This window comes from Tyto alba, unplaced genomic scaffold (assembly GCF_018691265.1).
Source record: "Tyto alba isolate M040663 unplaced genomic scaffold, T.alba_DEE_v4.0 Super-Scaffold_3, whole genome shotgun sequence".
Taxonomy (NCBI): Eukaryota; Metazoa; Chordata; class Aves; order Strigiformes; family Tytonidae; genus Tyto; species Tyto alba.
Window position 1 is genome coordinate 12,602,325 of NW_024881304.1, and position 12,673 is coordinate 12,614,997.

Sequence of the window (12,673 nt, forward strand, 5' to 3'; positions counted from 1 at the left end):
ACCAAGGGCTCTGTCACCTTTTGGATGTCACTAACAACAGCTCTGTTTGGTGGCGGCAGGGACCACACATGCTCATCCTCGCCAGTGTAGAGTTATGCAGCCAAAGCCTTTTGCTGCTGAACTTCAGCAGCAGTATGGTTAAATCAGTGCAGTGCTGTGTGCTTGGATGCTCTGTGGCATTTTAAACCTGGCTTACATTAGTTCAGAGGTGCCTCCTTTAGATATCACATCCCCTCTTCAGTTATATATGTGCAGCCATGTATATGTACAATAGACGAGAGGAGACAAAGTAATTTCAAATACCCATCACTCAACACCTGTGTATTTTTTAACTCAATGCTATCAGTTGGAAAGCACTGATTGCTTTTGATTAATGTGACCTTAAGTAATAACAACCACACATATTAAAGCAAAACAACTTGTGAATTAAGTTTTTCTGGATGGAAGAACCAGCAACATTCATCTGTAGTTTGGCACAGTTGGGAGAAAACCATTAAACATTATAACATTAATAATAAATAAGTGTTTAACAGCAAATGAAGTTGGGAGTGATACTAGTTTAAAATCTAATCAGCTACCACAAGGCTTGAAGAAATCTCAGAAAAATTGCTTAGTCCACACTCTGCTCGAGTCAGGGCCAACTATACTTACTGTCAGTTCTGATAGATGTTTGCCTAATCAGCTGTTAAATATCTCCCCAGGCAATCTATTGGTTGCAATATCTAACTTAAATCTTCCCTGCTGCAACATAAGGCTATTATTTCTAGTTCTATCTAGCAGGCATATGGAGAACATATTATTCCCCTCCTCTTTGCAGCAGCCTCTTATAGTCTCGGGGAGCTTAACACCTCCTCCCCCCTTCTCTGCTTTAGGCTAAACAATCCCAATTTGTTCAGTATTTCCTTGCAGACCATGTTTTCTAGAGCTCTCTTGTTCTCACTGGTCCTCTGGACTCCCTCCAGTTGGGCTCTCTCCAACTCAAACATGTCTTTCTTGAAGTGCTGGACCATATTGCAGCTAAACCATCATCTGCTGGGAAATCAGGAGAGTTCCCCCCTGCCTACATCCCAGCACACTGTTTTTCTTCACCTGAGCCAACCTCAGGTTAAAGCTTGTGGCCCACAATAGCTCCCACTTCTTGTTACTCAGCCAGTTCTCCACAGTCCATTTGTGCAGCTGAGAGCAGCATATTGTACTTGTCTCTACTGAATGGCTGCTTCGACTAATCAGGTCACTTCTCCAATTTGGAGAATCAAAATTAAGTTGGAGATCTTAAAAGCAACAACAAGGAAATGGATGCCAAACAAAATCTAAATCTGTAAACCCTTGATCCAAAGAAAAAAGAATTTAAAAATATTCTTGGATAGAAATGCCTGTCTGCACTTATATACTCAAATTATGTACCAAATATATAGTATTCTACATATTAAGAATACAGGACTATAAACTTTCCCCTATATGAATCTCAAGACATGAAGTATCCATTTAGGTGAACAATGTTTTTCTACTGGCATGTCGATGACAGGAGAAATAAGGGACCAAAATTCAGGAAGAGGCTTCTCTACAAAGCTATGCCAGAATTTAAAAGCCTGCAAATGTAAGGTGAAAGAAGGGATCCTGAATAATTTATCCCAGAGTAAGTGTCCACATTTGAACTGATACAGAAATAGCTTAGTCTGTAGTAACAAGCCCCTGAATGAAATATCAAGAGCACTCTCACACATCTAAATATTTCATGGTAATTTCCAGCCTGGAGGCTGGAAAACTGGATGGAAAAATCTATGCACAAAACCAATACCAAAATTCAGCTGCACTGCCCCTTCCAAAGTTCATCTCCTAAAGCTTCTCTCATGTTGGCAGCCCTTTGTCAGGAATGAGAGAGAGGCTATTAGAGGAGAGACATAACCTGGCATTTAATCCACAATGGGAAGAAGGAAAGAAATGAGAAGTGAACATTTAATATGGTGCAGAAGGAACTCAACCCTGGATAAGAATACAGAGTTATTTTAGAGGTACTGTTCTAGTCTTAACTTCCACTGCAGGCCTAATTTTCAACCTGAATGCTATTTTGGTGCTCTTTAAGATGAAAGTACATCACTGCCTATTTTTCTGCTGATGCCTAAACTGGAAAAGCTATATAATATATTTTCTTTTAAGTAGGTGAGCTAAGCCAAATTTCACACTTGAGCTCCCTAAAGGGACTCACAAGAAGAGGTAGCACCCCAGTGTTACTCTCCAGTATTAAGCATACGGTCGCATGTCATTTACAGAGCTCATGCTCATGTCTTCATTTTCTTTGCTATCAGGATGTTTTTCTGTCACTCATCTGGGTGCCACCACGCAGCGTCATTTCTCTCTGCATCTCTGTCTTTCTGCCAGCTTCTTCTTTGTCTGTTAAAACCATACATTTGTGCAGCGTGTGCACAATGCGTAACTCAGCATACAGAAATCTCTCTATTACAACAAACATGCACATCCTGCGCTACCAGAACCAATGACACTTACAGTTTTGCATCCTGTGGTTAGTTAATTACACGTTGCAACTTCAGTTGAAGCTTCTCTTGTGCCTGGAACATCAGGCACCACACAGCAATGCCCTCTCTGCCCTTGCCTCCCCTTCTGTGGACTCTTCAACATATCTTCCCTAACTCCCAGTTTAAGGGCGGCTATCAGGCAGCACAGTTATTTTGGGAAGTAAATAGAAAACACATGCAGTCAGGCATGGTTTCTGTTGCTGGATGAGTCAAACTAAAAATGATACGTTGCAAGTGGACAGTTAGTTCCCCATTTTATCAGAAACCTTCAGGAAGACTGGGAAAGCCAACTGAGATTGAGAGTCCTGACTAGAAACAATACTTGAAATGTATTTGATCAAGAACGAAAAAAGACTGAAAATAGACAAAAGAGGAAGAACAACACCACATCCCCTGAGTTTTCCCAGTATTACAAGAAGGAGCTTTTTTTTCTTTAAAACATTTACTGAACAGATGGAGTCTGGCAACAAAATCTACTCCTGCAGAGCAACACTGCAGCCTACCTGTGTAAACCACTTTGCGCCTGACGGTCAGATTGACGTGACCTTGTTTGGCTGCCTGTTGCATAAGCTGGACGACAAGCTGGTGCGATTTCCCGACAACAGGGGTCCCATCCACACAGATCAGTTCATCACCCGATCTCAGGCGGCCGTCAGCATCAGCAGCACCCAGCGGTACAATGTGACCAATGTAAATCTGATGAAAAAGGGGAAAAGGGGAAAATGGGAAAAGGGGGGGGAGAATGAAAAATAAAAAGTGATAAATGAGAACTAGCTCAATAGCCAGCTGGAAGCAAGGGGCACTGGTAGTTAGACCCAATTTAGTAGGGACAAGAAATTGCTGACAAATATCTGCTAGTCAGGAAAGTTGCTCCTGTAAAAGCAGCTCCATGTGAATATAACCACATCATGAAATTGTAATAAATTGATGTCTTGTTTCTTTAGGCGGTCCATTCACTCTAATAACAGATAGCCTCAGGAAATGTGTTCACCCAGACAGTGACCAGAGAAGATGGTTAAAAGTACTGAGGGTCTTGTCAAGGAACCTGAGACTGAATTATCCTTTCAGATGCCTCTAGGGTTTACAAGCTCCATACCACTTGCCTGTCCGCCAGCTCAGTGTTGGTTTAACTTCAGAGAGTTCTGTAGAGTCACTCTAACATGAAAGGAATTCATGGCCTCTCTTTCCATAAATGAGCAAAACAATTTTGGCAGAGAAATATGTGTAAATTTATGCTGCCACTATCTTAGCTTTGACCTGTGCAGCACATGAAAGCCTGACACCTTCCACAAGTACTGGATTTAGGGTAAAGAAGTTAAGTGAATTCAAGGAGGGAATTGAGCCAATAGGTGGTTGACTCTAAGATCAAAATACTTGCAAACCTGTCCAGGCCATCCTTTCCTCAATGCCCAGGAAATTTCAGACCTATGTGTTTTCATTTGGGCTATCACATAAACAGGGAATAGCAGGAGAAGCCAAACCCATTTCAGTTATGGGAGTTTTGGTTTGGTTTTTGGAGGGAGGGTGGGAAGGAGTTGCAGGATGTAAATACACAGCCTACTAATTATTTTAACAGGGATGCTACAGTGCAGTTCTGAACATTGTACATGCCACTGCCGTGATTCTGGAAGATGTTGCGAGTTAAAACATGACCATTTCTAGATATACTCACAGGTTCTCCAGGCTCATTTCCACCTAGAATCCTGAATCCAAAACCGGTTTCCTTTCTCCATAGAAAAATATCCTGCTCCTGGTAATCTGGAACTGAAGGGAAAGAAAGAAAACTATAATTTTTAATCAAAAAACTACAACTTTATACCCAAATTGGGACTACTCTGATGTATGTGTAGAGGGATCTGCTGCACAATTTTACTCTTTAAAAAGTTTTAGACATAATTAAGAACATTTATAACTTTAAATAGTAAAGGATTATTATTTAAAACACTACAAATTATATGGTGGTTTATACTTTCTAGGTGTCTATTTGTAACCTGTCTTTTGTTTATCACTATATTTCCTTCCATCAATATTAGCATCATTACCCAGAGCAAGAGCCTCCTCCAAATCATCAACAAATAAATGTGTACAACAGAGAATTACTCTGCCAGAAACAATGCAGCTGCCTCCTCTTTCAAGGGAGACAAAAGAGCCACTCATTATGACTTCTACTGTTTAATTAACTTTCACAAGCATAGTTTGCTGTCTACTGACACTGCTTTAAATAACTACAAGACCGATCCCTGGCTGGTGCAAAACAGAAGGGCTCCACTGAAAACAATGCAGCTCTCCTGAATCTCAGTTTTTCGTGTACAGGCTCTGTAAAACCACTGAACAGATAATACCAGCTGGAAACATAAAAAAGCCCAACCTTACCTACTCATTAGTATGGAACATCAGCAAGGTTTTTACAATGAATATTACATAGAGTGAAGTACTAACCTTGAAGTGTGGTTGAACAGTAATGCTTTATATTAACTTATTCATGCTTGCTTTCATCCCTTTTTTAAAATGCAAAATTAATTGCTAACATTAAATCATATCAGAAGACAACTTCAGGTTCATTTAATATTTATTGGTTAGTATTGTAACATTGACTAATTTCGTAATGATCCCCTCCCAAAATTAACGATAAAAAAAGTTGTTCTTCTACAAGTCAGCTGCCTGTATCTTTAGTAAAGAACCAAAGTATATAATTCAGGAATGTAGTTTAAGTAAGTGCATACTCAGATATGGGATGCAACACGTTTAATGAAACATCATCTAGTTTTCTGTATCTATGAGCAGATAAACTGGTTGTTTTCCATTGACATCAGTGAGTGTCGCACTGGGCCCCAATTGCATTTTATGCTGTTGGTACCTGTTGCGCAAAGGTTTGGGTCTAGTCATGTGGTGCTTTTCAGTGGTAAGATTTTGGTTAGCTCTGATGCCCTCTCTTCAATGTCTCAAAAGGTTTAAAATATAATATGAATTTAAAACCTGGGTATACTAAAAATTGAATGAACAGGTGAGTGTTAAAGCACAGATGTCTGCTTTGACATTTTCATTCAAAATGGTTTTATATATAACATTTTCACATTTTAATTACTTGCAGTTATAAACTAAGTTTAAAACCCATGCACATTACCTTACTGAACTAGAGGCCAATTTTTGTCCAAATACAATTACAGAATAATCAGGTGATGAACACGCTGGAAGCCTGCGTGGTTCATCTGTTCAGGCGAGCTGGCTGAAGGCAGCTCGCCACCATACAGTCGTGAGGCATGAGAGCAGAACTTAAGACAATGAATTAATTGGTGTTTGTCACTGCCTTCAGTGAGGGGGAGCGTGAAGAGCAGACACGTTCGGAAGCATCTCTCCAGCACTTCACAGGCTTTTTTGGCAAAGGCTGGCCCCAACCAATTAATAGCGCTTGTTGGATCTGTCAGAGGCAAAATGGCTTCTGCAGAGAGCTTCAGCGTGGGCCCGTTTCCTCGGCACCTCTCAACACCTTCCCATTTGTCAACTCTCCAGTCTCACTGAACGATGCCTTATGCTCCTGGTTTGGGTACCAGCTAGCCAATTAACGGCCGCGGGAGATAACGGCAAGCCAAGGTGTAACGGCGGTGTCAAACCAAAGCAACAAAAAAAAGACAAGTCTATACCCAAAGAAGCAAGTTCATTCATGTAATGCTCCTTCCGCTGGAAGGATTACAGAGAGGTGAAACACAGATACAACAAACATACAGACAACACACATTTACACAGCGTGAGTACAAACCGAACAAAACTCCTTTTACCGCTTTTTGCGCCAACTCTGCGGCATGGTGATTCACTGGCACAGCCCAGAAAACCCCATTCACCTCTGCTTCCATACAGCTGAGGTGGGACCCCCTGAAACTCTCCACTCTGGAGAACTCTTCATTACCCAGTACCGCTTCAGAGGAGCCACTTATCCTTACTTACAAGGAAAATTTCATGGTGGTGCTGAAACTTTGTTGAAAAGGATTGCAAAATGGTCTCCAGGAGTCATTCACTGCATCTTTGCACCCTGACCTGATCTCAAGCCTGTCTGACTCTTTCTGAAAAAAACGCGTACATAGCCCGAATGGGTAAACATTACCAGTCTGCTCATCCTGAATTAAACCAGACCATTTGGCGAGTGCCGCAAAAGTGGTAAGAAGAGTTCTGCTGGGGCCGTGAGGAAGAATGGAAGGAGAGGCGAATGCCACAGCCCCATTGACGAGCACGCGAGCAAACACGTGAACGAAACGGGAACATGGGAGCCCCCCCGAACCCCCCTGCTAGCCGGTACACAGTAAAGCAGGTACTTTGCACCTTCGTGGCTAACCTTGGCGTACGGCCCTGCCAGACTCCCTTGGTGATGAAGAGCCCCCCACCACAGAGCAGCAATGACACCAGAACAAGACATCACAAGACACAGATATATTCTCGGCACAGTCTTACATTCTCCAAAACTCGTGGAATTGATTTCTCTCTCTCTCTCACCCTTGCTCAGTCCAGTTGCAGGCGAAGGTGACATAGCTGTAATATTAATTTTACAATTTTGCAAAGCTTAATGCATCTGCTTTCTTGTTACTTCATTTAATGAATCTTTACTGTATGGAACATGTTAGGTTTTCATGAATAAATTGCTAAGGTTATAGCTACTGCAGATTATGACATACTAACTTTCACATCTATTTGCACATGCCTGTGTACTTGTGGATATATAATACACACATTTGAATTTATATATTCATGCACTTGCATGCAGGTATATTTGAAGAGCTCTTTTTTTCTCCTCGGAGGAAGAATCTCTTTGAGAACACCGTAAAAATACTTTTTTTACAAAAAAATTTCCATCATCATGACACAGTTAATTTTCCAAATGGAAATATCTTTTCTTAATGTTAAAAGAAATTCTAAATACATGGTGATGAACAATGAACACAGTGTTTAATTAGAGGTCATTTTAATCAAACTTTCCTACACAAACTTTAACGATTATCTTATATGTTACATTTAAAAAAAATTCTGCCCAGTGTGTTATCAGTTTCAACAAAAGATGGATTCAAAAATAATCAGTATGAGTTTGCTTTAGTCACTAGCTCATTTGAGGCAGCAGCACTTTCAATGACTCATAGCTTGGCAAAGTACAAAAGTTTTAAGGGCCCGATTCAGCAAAGTATGTAAGGACAATTCTGAAATTAAGAGTGAATAGTCTCACTGAAGTTGGTGGAGAGTTTCAGTGTTGAAAAGTCGTGTGATTTAGCCACAAATCTCAGGAAATTCCGTATTTGCAGGAAAGCTTTGTTTTCTAAACTAACCCACTGCAGGAGAATTCCAGTTTTTCTGTCTTTTCCTTTTAATGAGCCCTTTTGGTGGCATGGCAAGCTTTCAAAAGTAGGCTGCAGCACATTCTCAACAAGATAACCAAGTTCTGCCACTGAGGTTTGGGTAAGGTGCTACTCACAGAACAGGCTGCAAGCACTCCGGTCCTTTTAGCAAGACATCCTCTATGGGCATGGACACATCTGTGTGCCCGAGTGTATGACTCCAACTGTTTATCTCGTATTAATATAATAAAAGGACGTAACACTACCAAGGGGCTTTTACTAACTATCATCTTTAAAGTCAGTCTAATGAGAAGGTGGCTGCAATTTCCTGAGAGTATTTTTCTTTTCTATTATCGGGAGAAAGTATTTCATGTTCGGTATCATTGTGCAAATATTTTTAATTCTATGTAATTGCTGGTGAGTGAACACTACACACTGGGTCAAGACTTGTTTGTATTATTTTAATTAGATTTAGGGAGAGAAAATCCTACTAAATAAATTATGTGCCTGAAAATAAAATTCAAATATTAACGATAACTTAGAATATTTTAAAAGCTTTAAAAATTATCTATCGTGTTCTGCTTTACTTTTAATTAAATGCTTAAGCCCTTCAAAGGGATTCATTAACACATCTGCAATTCAGATTAATTCATTTTGTCACTGCTGTTTTGACAGATGGCCATATGTAGGATACGATATTTTGCAAAGCAATCAGGCCACATGAGAAAAATTTGACAACAGATTGCATTAATCTTTAAGGAAGTTTAATAATACATTGAAAAATAAAAAGCATATTATAAAAATGTATTTTCAGTAAAACAGTGCGAGATTTCAGAATTATGGTTCTCTGATAAACAATTCAATTGCTGTTCCTCTCACTGAGTGCTCTTCACGTATGCCATTCCTGGATCTTGGAACCGCTTCAGTTTTTAAACCTTAAGGGTTTGTCTTCTCTGATTCATGTATAAAACTCCCACTAGCAGCAATAAGTTACCCATAAAGAGGAGCTCAGGCAGCTAAAACTTAGCACCAGCAAAGAGCGCATTTGTTATCATCACCAAATGATCTGCTTTCAGATTCACTTAACACAAAGCCGGCTATGCTCAAAAGTCTTAATCCAGCAAAGAATTGCCACTCTGGGCCAGATTGCAGCAGAGCATTTGAGCTCAGACTTAGCCTTAAAGCATCCAAGTCCCTTTGGATTTATAGCTTGAAAATAAGCTTCCTTGGATCAGAGCCCAAGCACTCAGCACCTTACGGGCCTGATCCCCTCAACCATGGGAGCTGCATGTGAAGGAACTTCGGCCCATATTTGTTGAATAAAGTTGTAGTTCTCATCGTCTGCCACTCACCCAGAGTCCAGACACAGTTATGGAACCCTTGCTTAACTTTGCATTATAAATTCTAGCTTAATTTTTCTTCCTCATTTTTTTTTTCTCCCCTCTCCTAAACAGGCAACGTCTGTGGCTCTCCTCCGCAGAACTGGTGTACTTCCTGATATTAAGATGTATTGGGTAAATGAAAAAAATTGCATGCTTTTACAAAATTATGGGTTATCTGGTGCTTTTGAACCAAATTCTGCTCTACCAATGGCTTCAGTGAGACAAGTCACTTAAGTCAAATACAGTCTTCTTTTATGAAATACTTATCCAAAGAATACTCAAAGGAAGAACATATTTTACCAATTCTGAAAAATTAAAATGTTGCCTGTGTGCTTTTCATGTCTACATTATTATTATTAATGTTAATAACAGTGGGAGGCACTCTCAGTGAAAAAGGCAGTAGGTGGTCATTATAGATCCAGTACTTAGAAACATCCTGGAGACAATATATTCATATATTGAATAAAACCTCTTTATATTATTATTTTTAGATGAAAAAAAATTCTGTCTGGGCTGGAGCTAATGAATTCGTCTTCTTGTGTCAACTGCACTTGAAAAATTGCACTATGTTCTCTTTATACTCAACAATTTCACAAATGGGACAAAATAAAGCACTTAAGATGATCTAATGCTCTAAAATTCTGTCTTTTTTAACTTCATCATATACTTCAACACAAAGAGTTGTTGCTGTTTTTCATTCCACTTGTTGGAGATTCAAAACCCTGCCTCTCACCAGAACATTTTATAAACCTTTTCAGGTTTATTATAATTTAAGGCCATGAATCAACAGAGAGGAAGCCCTGGCCTGGGCAACAGGGAGAGCTGAGAGCTGAGCTGGGGCTCCTCAAGCAGTGGGGGCTTCCAGGACCTACTGAAAGCCCCAGGTACTGGGATTCATCAGCCAATTTCAGCACTGGCACTGGGGTGGCATACTTCTGCTGTACATTAGATACTCATTCAGTTCTACTCATGCCCTCATCAGAAGAAAGCAGAGAGAGTCACAGCTAGCACCCAAAGCTATGGATGTCATGGTAGAGGAGATGCTAACTTCCAACCCAAAGCCAAAGAGAATGGGTGCTCAAGTGAAAAAGAAAGCAATCATACAACTCTATCACTGCCAGCCAAAGAAGGCACTGGAGTTAAACTGAACTGCAGCTGGGTAAAAACATCAAGAGCAGAACACGTGGAGCAGACAGACAGTGAAACTGGAGGCCTGGGGAATGGTTTTTCCCATCCCGCAGTCTGTGGTGCTCCATGTCAGCAGAGATCCCTACGAGTGGTCTGGGAGCCGCACAGCTGGTGCTTGGGCATCACTGGGAAGTGAGTCTCACAGGGATGAATCATGTTCATAACAGAGAAACCATCAACTGCCCACTTTTCATGCAGACCAAACACGGAAAGAAACATGTCGGCTCACCCTAAGCTCCCAGGACAGAAGAGGCGTCGGGTTTCAGCTGTGAACCAGAGTCTCCATTTATGAGATGGGTGAGAAGGATGGAAGGTGAGGGCTTGGTGAGGGAAGGAGAAGGAGCTGACCACTGAACTCTAAATAAAACCACCAGTCATGCTTTGGGCTCAGACCGTGACAGGAGACAGAACATGTCCCACTGCCTTTTTCATTTTAGACTATATCCTTCCTGGTTTTCTTCACCTTTCATTAGGCACAGCAAAGCCATGTCACTAAGTAAGAGTGCATGTTAATCCTCAGAAAATATGTTTCCCTCTGTCTTGGGGGCAGAAATTCATAGGCACCTGGACACTTCTAGTGGCACACGCTTACAAGGATACATGACCATATCACACTTCTTCTATTCTCCAAAAACCCTCTATCTGTGAAGCCGAGAAATCTCAGAAAACACCTTCTTGGGAAGGAAATAGCAAGAGGATGAAAAGATGGTAGAAAAGCACTGACATTCAAACAGGTAGGTCTCATCTGGTAGAAGAGGCAGGGGATAAGGATGTAGGCAATAGAAGAGGATCAGCCCCACTACAGAGATGATGGACCATGGAAAGGTGAGACAGGGAAGCTGAAGGGATGTAGCAGATCCCAGTCTAGCAAAAGATCCAAGCAGAGAGGATTGTGGCACAGGGAGAGATGGGGTGTGGGAAACCAGCTGGTTCAGAAACAGTGAAAAGGCCTCTGGAAGGGCTCTAATCACAGACAAGGATAAAACCTCTACAAGATACCTACAGTCATTGAGGAAAGAGGGAGGATTTAGCACTTGGTGTTGCAGGTGGACACAGAAGAACAACTGCCTGCCTGTACACTTCAGGATTTTTCCAGCTCAGCCTCAGCTTTTATCAAAAAAGACAAGCTGGAGTTAAGGCTGCTAAGCTGATACTAATGACTAATTAGAATGAGTTAAACAGTTAATTAGAAATTAGCTAAGTAGCTGCAGGGGGTCGGAGGCAATGCCGGCACAGTGCCTACGGGAACCACGCGAGCTGAGCAGGGGTAGTGCTGGTGCCATGGGACAGCCTCAGCCTCGTCCACCCGGGCAGGGGAAGGAGGAGCTCAGCCCGCAGCTCTGCAGGGCTGGAGAGTCACGGTCCCTCAGCTCTTGTCCTTTTCTCCTATTTCAACGAGATGCACATGCAAGTTCCATCACTGCACCTCTCCGTAGATCAGCACGACCTGGCCCACGAGCCCGCAGGGTCAGCACACTGAATCCCAGGGAAAGGAAGGAAGGGAAGCAGCACACAGAAGCTGAGACACCTACAAAGTGCATTGCTGAGGCATTCAATCCAGAGAGATGCATCTTCAGCCAAGAAACTGTGACTCATGATTTAATTTTTCCAGGACATAAGATTTTGAAGTGATTCATTTGGTCAGAAAAAAACAATCCTACCATTTTTCATTCCAGGGTAATGTTCATTTCATACTGGTTTTACCAATTTCCACTTTGCACAATAAGATCAAACTCCAGGTGATAATCTTACAGCATCAAGACTTTGAAGCTCCCTTTTCTATAACTAAAGTAGCAACTGGTTTTGAAAATGAACCTAATATTCTAACTCTTTCTTTAAGGAGCTTTTACAAATTCAATCATCTTCAGCAGTGCAATTAAAGCAAAGCAGCCTGTTTATTTTCTTTGCAGAGAAGAAACTGACTGCAACTATATTTATAGTCTTGGAGCAGAGTCAAAGCCCTGCTGAACTATTAGCCAAGTGTGCAGATTATTAATTGCCATAAAAGCCACTTACAATATGCATTTGATACCTGCATTGTTAAAGTGTCCGCTCTGGTCAAAGTAAAATGGCTCAGCTGGATTTTCTCCTCCCCAGGGTGAGACTGTAAAGCATCTGATATGAATTTCAGCAAACTAAATATTTCTCCTTACTGAAATTCCTGTATATATCAGACAATGAGTCTTAACCTCAAAAAAGAGTTTAGGATCTGGATAACAAACTTGGAAACTCTCCTTCAGCCTAATTTAAAAGC

General features: G+C 41.1%; 1 protein-coding gene across 26 annotated transcripts in view; it reads right to left on the reverse strand.

Annotated features, from left to right (window-relative positions):
- The window catches only part of MAGI1 (membrane associated guanylate kinase, WW and PDZ domain containing 1), a 357,611-nt gene that overhangs the window by 18,240 nt on the left and 326,698 nt on the right, over positions 1-12,673 (reverse strand). For 20 of the 26 annotated variants that reach the window (XM_032985726.2, XM_042799313.1, XM_032985720.2 and 17 more), the window contains 3 exons: positions 6,978-7,055; positions 4,207-4,298; positions 3,038-3,230 (listed from right to left, as the gene is read on the reverse strand). In XM_032985726.2, coding sequence (XP_032841617.1) covers positions 3,038-3,230; positions 4,207-4,298; positions 6,978-7,055 — 363 coding nt within the window. The remainder of the gene's footprint in view (positions 1-3,037; positions 3,231-4,206; positions 4,299-6,977; positions 7,056-12,673) is intronic. The other 6 variants (XM_032985730.2, XM_032985729.2, XM_032985728.2 and 3 more) reach the window with 1 other exon arrangement.